The sequence below is a fragment of the Pelodiscus sinensis genome, chromosome 8 (assembly GCF_052426305.1).
Source record: "Pelodiscus sinensis isolate ZL-2025 chromosome 8, ASM5242630v1, whole genome shotgun sequence".
NCBI classification, from domain to species: Eukaryota; Metazoa; Chordata; order Testudines; family Trionychidae; genus Pelodiscus; species Pelodiscus sinensis.
The window spans coordinates 42,439,328-42,453,659 of NC_143059.1; the positions used below are offsets into that span (position 1 = coordinate 42,439,328).

The 14,332-nt window shown below is 42.1% G+C and overlaps 1 protein-coding gene across 3 annotated transcripts in view; it reads right to left on the minus strand.

Annotated features, from left to right (window-relative positions):
- Positions 1-14,235, minus strand: part of LOC102451939 (uncharacterized) — a 34,611-nt gene extending 20,376 nt beyond the window's left edge. The window contains exons 1-2 of one of the 3 annotated variants that reach the window (XM_006113171.5): positions 14,057-14,235; positions 13,141-13,217 (exon numbers count right to left, since the gene is read on the minus strand). In XM_006113171.5, coding sequence (XP_006113233.2) covers positions 13,141-13,169 — 29 coding nt within the window. In that variant the 5' untranslated portion in view covers positions 13,170-13,217; positions 14,057-14,235. The other 2 variants (XM_014581829.4, XM_075935195.2) reach the window with 2 other exon arrangements.
- Positions 14,236-14,332: the final 97 nt, after the last annotated feature.

Consider the following 14,332-nt stretch of genomic DNA (forward strand, 5'->3'; position numbering starts at 1 on the left):
AGTTCAAGCCATTTATATTTTGAAGTTATTTATATAGCTATATATACTTTCACCTTCAATATTAGGGATGTGTATTAATCTATTAAAAACCAGTGTTGGTAACAGCACATAAACCATGCCTTGAACATAGTCCTATTGCATCTACTATTCCTACAGCATTCCTCCAAAGAGTTTATGTAGTACATGACCTACAACATGATTCCATACTAGAACAGGTACAGAATGGTAAGTTGTGTGTGAGAAAAATGTTTAGATTAAAAATTAAATTATCTTGCAGTCCAATTGTTTAGTAATACGTTTGTCCTTCTAGCTCTGTATATTCTCATAAGGGATTAAAATAAAATTTAAAAGTAGGGATGTTAAAAAGTGTTTCATATGGTAACCATGTAGCTGTTAAACTGAGCTGTTACATGAGCTGCAGGCTCTGCAGTATAAAGCTTAGCTTTACATTGCAGAGTCCACAGTGAAGTCTCCCAGGAAGTGGGTCCATCAGCCCCTGTAGGCTTCACTGCTGCAGCAATGCCTTCTCCCTGGGAGCAGAGTGGGCAGCCCAGGCCCACCCAGCTCCCAGGGAAGAGGCTTCACTGCTCTGCCACAGTGAAGCAGCCTCTGAACTGGATCAACGCCATTAATTGATTGATAAGCATAAGTTTAATGGTTTAACAGTTAGTCAGTTAAACTCTAACAACCCTATTTAAAAGCTTTAACTTTTCAATCTCTATTACAGGGCACATTTTTAAGGGCAGGAGGAAAAGAAAAATACCACTACCAAATAGCCATTGTTTCCATTCTTCTTACCCAGCTTGCAAAACTGCCATAAGTAGTTAGATGTTTTATTTCCAAGTTTTTTTTAAAATATTTGTTCTGGACCAACAGAATTTTGCAAAATTGTTTACTTTGAAGTTATTCTTTCTCAAAAACATTCTTTACTGAACCTACTGTTTTGAAGGTGCCAGAATTGGGAAGCTAATCTACAAAACAAGATTAACAAGAAATTAATACTTTTTAGCCTGGTGCAAGTGTGTTACAGTATGGAAAAGTTTTGCAAAACAGGAAAAGAAGTGGTGGGTGCCATTTTAATATAGGTGCTGTAGAAAAGCTAAGTGTTAAATCTAAATTCAGATTTTCTAATTACAAACTGTAAAAACTACATTGATAAAGCAAATTGCAAAGATTTATGGGAATTTAAAATTGAAAAATGTGAAGTGTTTATTAGAGGAATGAACAAGTCAATTAGCAGCACTGAATCCTGACCCCAGGATGGTAATAAAAAAGGCAAAATGCTGACGATGAGGCCTTTAGTTCTTAAGCTACTAGGAGACAGAGCTGTTGTGTACAACCAGTTCTGAAGCAATAGCCACTACAAGTGGCTATTGCTATAGCAAACTAGCCACACTCAACCAGCCAAAGAGCCACATGTGGCTAGTGGCTAGCTTGATGGACACCACAGGGACAGAGTATCTCCCAAATACCAAAAGACGTAGTTCAATGACATGACAGCTACGTGGATTCTTTGTGGCTTTTGGTCAGTACATTAACTGTCAGATCCTTAACATTTCCTATTAAAACCCAATATATTTTAGGACTTTTAAAGCCCATGATTTTCCTAGTTAGGGTTTAAATGAATCTTCCTTCTTGAAGGGAAAAGCCTACTGTTGCACAGGATTCTTCCTGCTTTGCACAGAAAGGGTTAAATACATGGAAACAGGTCTAGTGTATCCTGTTTAAAAAAAATATTATACACTATTTCCTAACTCACCCTCTTATGAATGAAGCAATTCAGCAGTGTGAACAGCAGCATTTTTCAGTGAAAACCATTTACAGTAAAACTCCATTAGTCCGGCATCCAATGCTCCGGGACTCCTGATGGTCCGGCACCATCAGGAACCCGGAAGTGCTGGGGCAGCCGGACAGGCTTCCCCCATTCAGCTGCTGCTGAAACTGACCAGCAGCTGAATCGGGGAAGCCGGGAGCAGAGCAGCTGGGGTGCTGCTGGGTTGGTCTCGTAGTGCTGCCTCTCGGGGCTGCGGGACCAACCCGGCAGCACCCCAGCTGCTCTTGGGGACGCCTGGGGCAGAGCAGCTGGAGTGCTGCCGGGTTGGTCCCGCAGCGCCAAAGGACGGAGCTGCGGGACCAACCTGGCAGCACCCCAGCTGCCCTATTGCAGGCATCCCCGATTCAGCTGCTGCTGAAACTGACCAGCAGCGGCTGAATCAGGGACGCCTGGGGCAGAGCCGGACTATCGTAAGGGGGACTATGAGGGGTCTGGGGTGGCATCCCCTCTCACCCCACTCCAGACCCCTCATAGCCCCCCCTTCTGATAGTCCGGCATATCTGATAATCCGGCACCCCCTGGGTCCTAAAGGTGCCGGATTATCGGAAGTTTACTGTAACTTCACCTTCATTTTATCATTTGTTTTACAATGTATGACTGACACGTCACAAGAAGTAGAATACATTAGCTAGCTTCAGGAGCTTATCTTCTAAGTTAGAGCTAACATAAGAGTTATTACAACTGATGGGGACAAGGAAGAACAATAATTCAAAAATAGGCATGTTACATGAGACTTATCAGCTCCAAAGTTTTACTCTGTATATATGTTATTATTTGGGTGAATAGGCTCAAGAGTATATTGAAGTAGAGGAAGGGTAGTCCTAACAGGAAAAACTTAGTTTTGAGGCAGACATTCATGGAAAGGTTAAAAATCCCGGGACTGTCCAGCTCAGTAAAAACTAAAGGGCAAAATGACAGAGATCAGTAAAAATCAGTGTGCAGAAAATGAAGAGACGTATTATTTTCCTCTCCGCATAACACAAACTACAGTAGAACCTCAAAGATACAAACACCAGAGTTACAGACTAACCAATCAACTGGACAGCATGTGAAAACAGAAGCAATTGGGCAGCAGAGACTCCCAAAAAACCAGAAAATACTCTGCCGTAGCTATATTACATCTTAACGGTAGGGGAATATCTGGATTCCTGGCCCCACACCCACCCCTCTAGTCAACACACAGGAGAGCAATTGGCAGTAGTGTTGGGGTCTGTGCTGTTTTGGACAAAATCACTGCTCCTCTCTAGCCCCCCCAAGTTTGCATGTTCAGTGTTTGTCCAGAAAAGAAACTTCCTCAGCTACTGCTGGAACCTGGCCCAGAATGTTGGCTGCTGGAGCCCAAACTCCTACTTTCATGCTGTATTCTGAAGGAGCACTTTTAAAGGGCCACAGCCTGTGTTACATACTCACGGATGCCTCAGTTCCCCAGGGTGCCTCACTCATGGTCCATGCAGCCAGGGGCTAGACCCAACTGCCTGTCCCTACTTCCATGAGAGGGGTAGCCCCATAGAGGCAGGTGAAGAAGCTGAAGTCTGCAGGCTTAGATGTAACCCCCTTATCCAATAAGTCTATCCAGACAAGCATCCCATAAATGTTTTGTTTAGTTACAAACTCCATTCCAAAGGTGTCCGTACGTCTGAGATTCCTCTGTATGAAATAAACAGGTAATAAGTTTAAAAGCTAACCCTCCTCCCCAAATAACTGTGGAGCTTGTTGCCATGGAATATAGTGGATGCCATGGGTTAAAAAAGAATTAGATAAACTCATGGAAGATCAGTGCATCAATGGCTATTAGCGAAGACAACCATAGATATAACCCCATGCATCACTAAAGCTTCTGACTGCCAGAAACTGGGACTGGACGGCAGAGGATGGATTACTAGATAACTACCCTTCTCTATTCATTCCCTCTGAAGCATATGGCACCAGCTACTGTTGGAAGATTGGACATTGGACTAGATGGACCATGTCAAATTTTCTACATTCCCTTCTCTCAAACATATGAAAAACTCTCCACCTTAGTTCTCAAGAGTCCTCCCAAGGAAATTCACCAAAACCAAAGTCTCAATATTTTGAAATTTCTAAAATGTATTAAAATAGGCAAAAGGAAGATAATTTTCAAAGAATCTTTATGTATCGGGAGGGTACAACTCACTCTTTACAGCAAGGAAGGGTAATAAGTGGCCCATGGGTTAGATGTGGTTTGCTGCTGGAGGGCCACCAGATGCTTTATTTAACCGAGCATGTGCAGGTATGACCACTCAGCATCCTTTGGCTGTAGTTGCTGGCCAATGGAAGCTGTAGGAAATAGTGGCTTAGCCTGCACTACTTCCCGCTCCCTTTAGCTGGGAACGGCAAACCACAGCCAATTGGAACGGCGAAAGGCTATACCTGTGGGCACTCAGGTACATACATTGTCTGGGTGCCTGCAGGGGTTAACCCTGATAAATCACATCAGGCTCCTGCACCACTTATTGCCCACCTGTTTTACAAGTTACCTTTAAAGAGAAGTGTAAGTGACACATTGGAAAAAGAAACAAACAGAAAAATCTGTAGATGTCAATAGTGAGTTAGGATGAAATAAACCATTACTTGGTGCAGAACTGTGAAGGAATTTAATCTGAACTTGTTCTGGAATACAAGATTCCAGTGAAAGAACAGGGGTTAGAGGAGGAAAAGAAGCTGTGGTTAGAGCTTTTGAAGAGGAAGATTTTAATAGAAGTGTTTGGAAATATGGGGAAGAGTTAAGATGCAAGTTGTGGGAAGCCAGAGAGATGGTAATTACAATAGTGGAGGCATGATTAATATCATTATTAATTATCGGTGTAAGAAGTCAAACATGAGATTAAAATTAGACTGAGTAACAGAAAAATGCTAGTTCTGTTAACAATAATGGAAACAAAGGCTTACATGAAAAAGTTAATTCTTGAAGAAACTGAGGTGGAAGCAGCTGACAATCCAAGAGGCATTATCAGAAAAATGCAGCAATACTTGACTGGAGATATAATGAAAGATTAGAGGCACAGAAGTATATCTAAAAGTAAAAGCTCAGTCTATGGCAGTGGTTTTCAAACTTATTTTCATGACCCAGGGGAAGGAAATTGTTGGTGCCCGCAACTCAGCATAATTTGAATAGAATATGGACTCTGGAATTGGGCTGATGAGAGTTTTGGGGCCAAAGAGGGCTCCGGCTTTGGAGGTAGGTGAAGACTGGGGCAGAAGGGGCTTACCTTGAGCAGCTCCCAGTTAGTGATGCAGTGGGAGTGCTAAGGCAGGCTTCTTGCCTCTCCTGGCACCACAGATCATGCTGCGCCCCAGAAGAAGCTTGCAGTAGGCTCCCAGCCAATTGGAGTATGGAGCTAGTGCTCAGGGGAAGGGCAGTGTACAGAGCTCTGGGTGCCCTTCTCCTGCCTGCCCACCCACCCCAGGCTTGCTGCTGGCTGCTTCTAGGGCACAGCATAGTCTGCAGTACCAGAAGAGGCAGTAGCTTGACTTAGCACCCCACAGGTCACCTGATCGCCCTGCAGCAAGGAGACTCAGTGCCTGACATTCCACAACTCAGCATTGGGTCACGACCCTAAGTTTGAAAACCACTGATTTATGGGACTGATTGGGAATATGAGGGGAAAAAAAGCTATAGAGGAAGATGATAAAGAAATTCAGGATGGAACCACAGGGCCTCAAAGAAATACTGAACAAATCCCAAAGTATTACTTGGAAGATACGAGTAAGACCCTAAAGTGTGAAGGAAATTCAGGAACAAGTATTAAAGAAGGAACCACTATCAAACAGGAGAAAGTCCAAGTACAATTTATTAAAATACAGTCTCTTAGCAAATGTAATTTCCAACTTGTGGAAGGAAGAGCATATATGCTAATTTGTTGCTAGCATTTTTAAAAGGTGTGTGAGGGGAGTACAAGTCAAATCTCACCTTTAAATTTGCATCAAATGGCTACACAGCTTTAAAAGCCTCTCATGGCCCAACTATCTAAATTAAAATTTTCTGGGTTTTAAAGTTTATTGTTCTAACAGGAAAGCCTTTGAGATTATAAATGTGTGCACATCTAAATCAATAAATGACATATTGCACATACAGAGTACTTTTTCAGTCATCTTTATTTCTCTAGTTTCTCAGACTTGTAAACATTCAATATGACTGTATACATAAAAATTTGATGTCTTAAAAATGAAGTTGTTCTGAGTTATGCAAACACTTAAATAAAAGCCTTCAAGCTTTCACCTCCCCCCCCCCCCCCCACGGAATCATTTTGTTCCCATCGCCTGCCCCAAATGCACTACCACATCAAAATACACAGAATTTTACCTGCTTTTCTAAAAAGGAAAGTGTGTCACTTTTGATATGAGAACATTAAAACTTCAAGTTCTGACTAATTTTTGCCAGAAAGTAACTTGGGTTTGAAAACAGGGACTTCAAATAACAATAGCACCTGAACTATATTATTGCTATAAGAGTACTCTAGCTAGCTACTTTAGAAAAAATATATGAATAGCATTCTAAAGTCTGGTTTATGTGAAAAATTACCCCTTTCATTCTTTTAAAATTAATATTTGAATATTTAAAGAGTTTCAGAGATCTGCCAAAATAGAGAGAAGCCCTCTTAAAAACAAAGAAAGAAAGTTCTCATCACTTTTATTTACATACGTATCCTGGTAACAAGTATTAGAGAAGTAGGCTGACCTGGGGTCAAACGGCTATGTATTTTATAGTGAACCAGTAATTCCTCATACTTGAGTGGAGAAAAGAAAGAAGAAAAGGGAAACTGAGGGAAGAGCTCCTGTTGGGCAACCACATCTGATTGAGGATCAGTGACAGGCTCTAAATTGAAGAACCTAATCTGATATGCATATATTAGGGTGTAATTCTAGAAAGAGATGGATACATAAAAATGAGTTTGCCCTAAGTTAATAAGGTGATCATGAATAAATTATGTTACTGACCTTGAAAAATTTTCAGTTAGGCTCGGAGACAGAAGTCTGCCAGCAAGGAAATTATTTAAGCCATATTACAAATGTTATTTGGACAGAAGACTTGCAGACTTGTCCCATTAATACAAGTTAAATTTCATAAGAATGGCTTTCTGCTTTGATTTTTAACAGACTAGATATCTTAATATTAAGAGACTAGATATCATTAAATTAGAACCACTAAATATCATCGTCGTGAATTGTAATAAAATGAGGTCAAACCTAAGTGCAAATATCAGAAATATTTGTGGTTGTGTGTTCAATGTAATATTGGTAACACCAGAACAGTAAGTCACATTTTAATAATAAAGGTAGCAGTTGTTTTCATCTATGTGAATAGTCAATTTACGTTATAACATACAAGTACACATCGGTGATCAATGTTATCCAGTGAATGAATTCAGTTTTTGGCTCCTACAGTAGATTCCACCGTGTATAAGTTCTTGAGAAAAATTTACTTGTATCTTCTCAAGAGGAAAGTAAAGTTATATTAGAACAAGTTGCAGATAAAATATTCCTTCATTGTGCTTATTCTGTATATTTCACACTCAATTTAGATAAACATACACTTTGTTCACTTCTTATTTGCAAGTACAAGAATCATTTGCCCACATTTTTCACAGGTGACTGGACAAAAAGAACGTTAGGTGACTAAATTACAGGAGTAAAATGACAGAACTGTTGAATTATACAACTGAATATCTCACTATCAGAAGCAACTTGAAAGAATAAAGCCTTTTTGTCTTTGGCTTGGCAGTTCCTGCAAGCATTATTAAGCAATAACGCATAGGACAATTGATAGCTCAATGGAATGTCCAAGACTCAATGGAATGTCCAAGTGATATAGCAGTTACAACAGACTGATGCTCACTAATCTATGTGAAATGAATTGGTAGTCTCAAGTTACTTCCTAGAGAACTCAAGACTATAACAACGTTTTGGGTGGAGACACCACAAACTGAATGACAAAGGAGACTCAGCTACCCTTTCACAGATCCCACCAAAATAAAATTAGAGCACAGCAGAAGTAAACTAAGGGGAGCCTGCACTCCCTCTGCTCTATCTGTTCTATGAATAGAACATTCCAGTTTTCAATAGTTTGTCTCTAATGGACATTAGATTTATTAAAAGTAAACTAGGGGGTGGTGCCCCCTGCTAGTTATGCTTGCCAACCCTCCTATCTGTGGGGGTAGGCAGGCCCAGCTCTCCCCCCTAACGACCAGGGAGGGCCGGCAGCTGCAGCAGCTCTCCCCTCCCCCCAGTCCGCAGCCAGCCCTGGCTACTCACCCACCCGGCTGCTGAGGCCACTCCACGCTGGCTCTCTACCCCTGGCCTTGGCCAGGCCCCACCATCTCTTCCCTCTCCCCCCCGCCACCAGGGAGGGTTGGGCTGCAGCTGTACCAGCCTGGGCCCCTTCTTCTTCCTTCCCCCCGCCCAAATCCTGCTGCACCAGCCCAGGCCCTTTCTCCCTCCCCCAGCTGCGCCAGCCCTCGTTCTCCTCCCTCGCTAGCGCGGTCTCTTCCCCCCCCCACCGCACCTCTCTGCAGCCTAACCTTAACTGTCCCATCTCCTGGCTGAGGCCACATCAAGCCCCGTTCTCCTCCCAATTGCCTGGGGGGGCGAGGGCCAGGGAGCCTCTCTGAGGCCTTGCACGCCCCATGCTCTCCTCCCGGCAGTCAAGCACAGGGGAGGAAGGAGGCATGGAGTGGCAGCCAGCACTGAGGAAAGGGCAAGGAGGGGTAGCGAGACACCAGAGACATGATGATGTCACATCAGTGACATGATGGAGTCAGGAAAAGTTTTTTTATAATTATAATAAGAAAAGCAACACATTTCTTTACTATAGTGTTGAAGTACATCAGTATTCCAGATTCAGTAAAGACGCTGGCATTTGTCCATTAGGAAAGATTTTTGACTAACAGTGGCAAAAACAGACATATAGCTTTAAAATGTTATACTAGGGAGAAAAATAACTTGAAAGATGACTATCTGAAGCTAAACTTAACAATTCGGAGGCTTCCAAAATTTGCATTCCTTTGAGAACCTGCATGGTAAGTGTTCAGAGTTTAGTACTTACCTTAAAAAACAAAAAGAATTCCAAACCAGATGCTACATACATGTTAAATAACGAAATAGTACAGTATTAAAAACAAAGAGAGATTTAAATACTGCAAATTGCTTAAGTTCAGCTCCAGAATAGTATAGGTGAGCAGCTCAGGATCTGGGCCTATATGCTTTACAGAAATGTACACGCTTAACTTCTGAAATCTGGTGCACACTGATCCGGCAACGTCTGTGATCCAGCAGGATAATGGATATTGCCAGCAGGATAATGGATATTGTCGGACCAAAGAGATTGAGCAGGGGTGGCCAGAGGCAGCAGGTCCAGTGGCTGGTAACCCCTGCCAGGTCAGCACAGCATGGACTGTATCCCCATGGCCAGGGCAGCAGGGAGTGTATCCCAGTGGCCAGATCTGGCACCCAGAGGGAGGGTACTGCACCAGGGAGGTCCAACCTGTACAATTCTAACAGATCTCATAATTTTGTCCCTTTTATCTTGTATTTTTAAAGTGCGATACTGCTCTGAGAGGAGACTTCAAAAGGCTTTGTGGAGTAACACTGTCTCACTAAATTCCAGGGCAGATTCGCTCAGTTTATCTATAAAACAATATTTTGTTTCTGACTGCTAGCCCTGTGAATAACTTAAAATCCAAATTTTGTGCTTTCCCTCTCATGCAGCCTTACAAATAAGTGTTCAGTAGATCAAATTAGGTTCTCAGTGACACCTGCACAGCCCCAATAGTCTTAAAAATAAAAGGCTGACATATATTGTCCCACTGCCTTTAAGTTGGAATTAAACAAACAATTAAGTTTATGGTACACATGAACGAGCAGAATTCAGTTTACTCTCAATTCACTGTATTAGTTCCGAAGTAAAAGCAACATAAATAATCCTGAACAGGAGTAGAGTTCATGATTCTAGTGCCATTTCTAAAATTATTTTCCTGAGCAGAACAGAACTTTAATAGAAATTATATTCACTGTTTTTAAATTTGGATTTTGCTACATAAATAAGTAGCATTTTTATTAGCTTCGGGAGGTAGCCAAGTTAGTCTGTACAGAATAAACCAAAAAACAACAAATAGTCTGGGAGCACTTTAAAGACTAACAAAACATGTAGTAGATGCTATCATGAGCTCAACCCACGAAAACTCATGATACCATATACATGTTTTGTTATTCTTTAAAGTGCTACCAGACTATTTGTTGTTTTTTAAGTTTAGCATTTTCATTGTTAGTGTCCCTGCAGCTCAGTAAAACAGCACATACACATTTAACATAAGGGGATTTTAACATTTATATCTGGAATTGTCTTAAAAAAATAAGTCAAAACTCATTCGTACCAAGTTTTAAATAAATAAGAGATCCTTGGCAAAATACTTCTAAACAAACACCAATAAGAGAAGAATTTTAGTCCCCAATTATATAGTAAAAACATAGTTACCTAACTTTGTGACTGAATGTTTAATATATCACTGAATTACAAAACCTGATAAACTTTTTATTTTTAAAAATATCTAATTAAGCAATACTGTTTTATTTGTTGGACTCAGATACTGATGGACTAATAATGATGGTCTGCACGTTTTAGCCATTCAGGTTAAATGTAATTTCAGAAAAATCTAATAATATGGCCTTGTTTAAAATGACAAAGCACTTAGTGAAGACAAAGCACTTAGTGAAGACACTACCTATACCAAGTACTCCATCACCTTCCTGAGAGGTGGTAGCTATGTCGACGGAAGAATGATCCGCAGATATCCACATCTGTGGATGCAGATACCTGCTTTATATCCATGGGTATCTAAAAATTTGCAGGGTTCTAGATACAAAAATTTGTATTTGCATCCACAAAAGTGAGTCACAGATACCCGCAGCCACAGATACCCATGGATATAAAGCGGATATCAACAGATTTGCCTTTTAAGGGGCTAACTGGATCCACACCATGTGGTTTGTATTATTTTAAATTATAGGAGTATAAAATGATACAACGTGTGTGTGTGTGTGAGTGAGAGTGAGAGTGAGAGAGAGAAAAAAAAAAACCAAGCCTTAAGTTTCACTGTTTCCTCTATATGTAGTGTCTCCTGTTCGCGTAGGACGCTCTCACAACAACAAAGAATGGGACAACAAAACACTGACACGTAATTAAGGATGATCAGTAGCATCTAAAACTACCTTTAGTTCATTTTAAACTACAATTCAAATTGATAATATTGTTTTGAGTTGCATAGTTCCTAATTTTCTTGAACTTCGCCTGTTTCAAATTTCCTGAGTAAAGAAATGGAATGCTGAATGGTTCAGAGCAATTTGTCCAGAACATTTTCAACAATTTAGATAACATATTTCATTTTCACATAAGCAATTTCTCACCAGAAAAAATACCCCCAAAAATCATAGGAATTTTAATAGTGCACCAGAGAAATATAAATCATTAACATATCATGTAGACTTAGTAAAACTGTAGACATTTTAAGACAATAAAAATCAGTTCCTTTTTCACCTATGCTGAAGGTGAAACTTGCAATGTCACTAAAACCTAAACATACTGCTATCCTCACACTTTATATTATTGATTCCATCAAAAAAACATATACCGCAAATTTTGATCTTGACAGGTCAAAAGCCTTTTGGACCACCTTTCAGATGTTTTTAATTTTAAGTAAACATAGATAGATAGATAGATAGATAGATAGATAGATAGATAGATAGATAGATAGATAGATAGATATACACACACTCTCTCAAAGGCTGTTTTGGTAGAAATATATTTAAATGTTTACATAAGAAAATAAGATAAAAATAAGGCCGTTAACTTGTAACGTCTTTATCAACAAAAAGCATGAAATTGAAAGAATGTTTAAAACCACAACTGCATCCTTTGGAAAGGTACACAATACATTGAGGAATTAGATCAACTTTTTAAATTAATCTCTCCTACATGACAGTTTATTTCTCAATTTGGGAACACACATAGAGGCTAGTTTCTAATTATACAGGCTGGAAGTAAAAGCTAGGATAGCATCCATATGCCTGTAGCCTATTTGTTTAGGCCAGAGCTGCTTTACTTCCTTCAAATTCCGGGAATAAAGGGATAATTAATTACTGAACATGTTCTCAGTCCTGTAGTATTAATGACCCTAAGACATGAAGAAAGAGAGCAAGACATTCCTTTTTTCCCCCCGTTTCATGTTTGAGGAACGCAAGGCCTTTTAAATAAAAATAAGTAAAACTTTTAATCTAACTTAAAACTTTTGATATAATATGAATGGAAAAGGAAGAACAAGTTTAAAACTATCAAATATTTTATAAATAAAAAGCTGCTGAACTGTAATTCCGATCACAGCCTGCTATGACCAAACTCACCTAAAATTCTTTAAAGTCTTTTTTTTAATTCTTTATTAATTTTTCTTGACCTGGATTGGTTTTATAATACTAGATTATAAAACCTTTTTAGCAGGCAATGGAAATCAGAAATCCTATGTACTGTTTTGGACATTGTCAGTCATTCAAGGGCTTTGTTAAAGCTACACGAAGAAAATACCCACCTTTCTAAAACACACAGATCTCCTGATGAAAGGCATAAAAGCCTCAGGGACTACTCCACAGTACTAACCCTTAAGTTCCTGTGCAACCAAGTCTGTTGGTGAACTGTCTATAGCACAAAAGGCTACATCTGTTATAAAATAAAATGGAGATCATAGCCACTGTCATTTTTAATATGAAGCACAGCCAATGGCCCTTCTTTACTCTCAGGTCACTAGGATGCAGATAGAATGCTGCATGCTGGGACTTACAGAGACAAAACCAGTAAACATTCTGATAGTTCATTTGAAGAGTACAAGGGGTGTGTGGGAGGGCTTTTGGTGCACAAGAGATATTCTTGCAGATGCACATGCACACAAGCAACTGCCCCCCCTCCCCTTCCTCTCCTGCTCTTGGTGGCAAACATTTGAAAAGTTGAAAGGATGGACTATTGTCCGTCCCCTCTCCCCCAGTTGTGAGAACACAACTGGGGGGAAGGAGGCTAAGGAATAGGATCTATGTGTAGTTGATGAAGGAGAAACGTTCACAACAGGCTGGGATATTATACTCACCTGGGGGATGGAGGACTGTCCCCTCCCTGTCTTGGAGCAGATACCTACCTTACCTGGCTGTTGGTGGCAGAGAGGAGATCCTGTAGCATAAGAGTGCATAGGGCAGTCCCTGCAGGCAGGGCTGGGCCCACTCCTGCCTCTCTCAGTGTGAGGGATACTTACCCATCGGGGATAGTATTCTTCTTTACCATGCTGAAAGCGGGAGCAGGCAGAGCAGGAGGCAACGGTGAAAGTGGGCACTGCAGCAAAGGAGAGAGAACCGCGCAGTTAACACGGTGCCAATCTCTTTCTCCATTAAGATGGGCCATCACACAGGGCTGACCCTATCCGCAAGCACAGCAAGCAGCCACTTCGGCTCCATATTTGATGCCACCAAGTTCTGCAGCTTGCAGGCTGGCCCATTTTCCTCTGCTGCAGTAGGACAGGAGGGAAGATAGCAGGTTATTCACCACCCCCCATTTTCCCAGACACCTGGACCAGAGAGAAGAGACAACAGATTTCTTCTCAATTCGACTCTAGCAGCAGGGCTGAAGGGGTCAGAAAGATCTTACTGGAAGATCTTTCCTCCTCCTGTAGCAGTACCTACCCTCCCCTTGCGTTCTCAGCGCCTCCTTTCTGCTCCCAGTGAGAGAAGGGGAGATCAGCCCCGCAGCCAGGGAAGAGTCACCTGCCTAGCGCTACCTAGCTGGGCCCGATCCTGCCAGGTGCAGAGCACCCTCAGCTCCCGCTGACCTAGCCGCCCCACAGAGTCCGTGGCCGCCGATTGAAAGAAGATGCTTTTGGCTGGCGCAAGTCCCCAACCCCAAGGAGGGCGCTCGCCATCCTCTCGGCCCGCGGCCCCGGGCAGCCCCACCCCCGCGGCCGGCTCCCAGAGAAGGGAGGGGCAGAGGCGAACGGCGCCCAGATTCCAGGGGCTGCCGGGTGCCGGCGAGGCAGCAGGATCAGGGCCGAGGCGCGGAGACAGGCCGGGCCTGCGGTCTGGTCTCCTTAGTGAGAGGCGGAGCTGGGAGCGGCTAAAGAGGGCGCGGCCGAGTCCCAGCGAGGCAGGGTGGGGGCTGGGGCTGCAGGTGGCCCGTACCCTGAACGGATTTTGCTTGAAGAGAAAAGCTGTAGTAGCGAGACAGACGACACAGAACCTTCCCGAACGGATCCACACTGCGCAGACTCCGCAACTGGCCCACTTGTTTCACACTGCGCAGGCTCGCCCGTTGCTGATCGGGTCAGGGATATCTGAATGCGCATGCTCAACATCTCAAGCGGCCAGATTTGTCGGTAAGCTCAGTGAACTCGAGGGCTAGTGAGGCACGGAGTTATCAGTGCGCTTGCTCAGAAAATAACTGACGCAGCGGGCAAG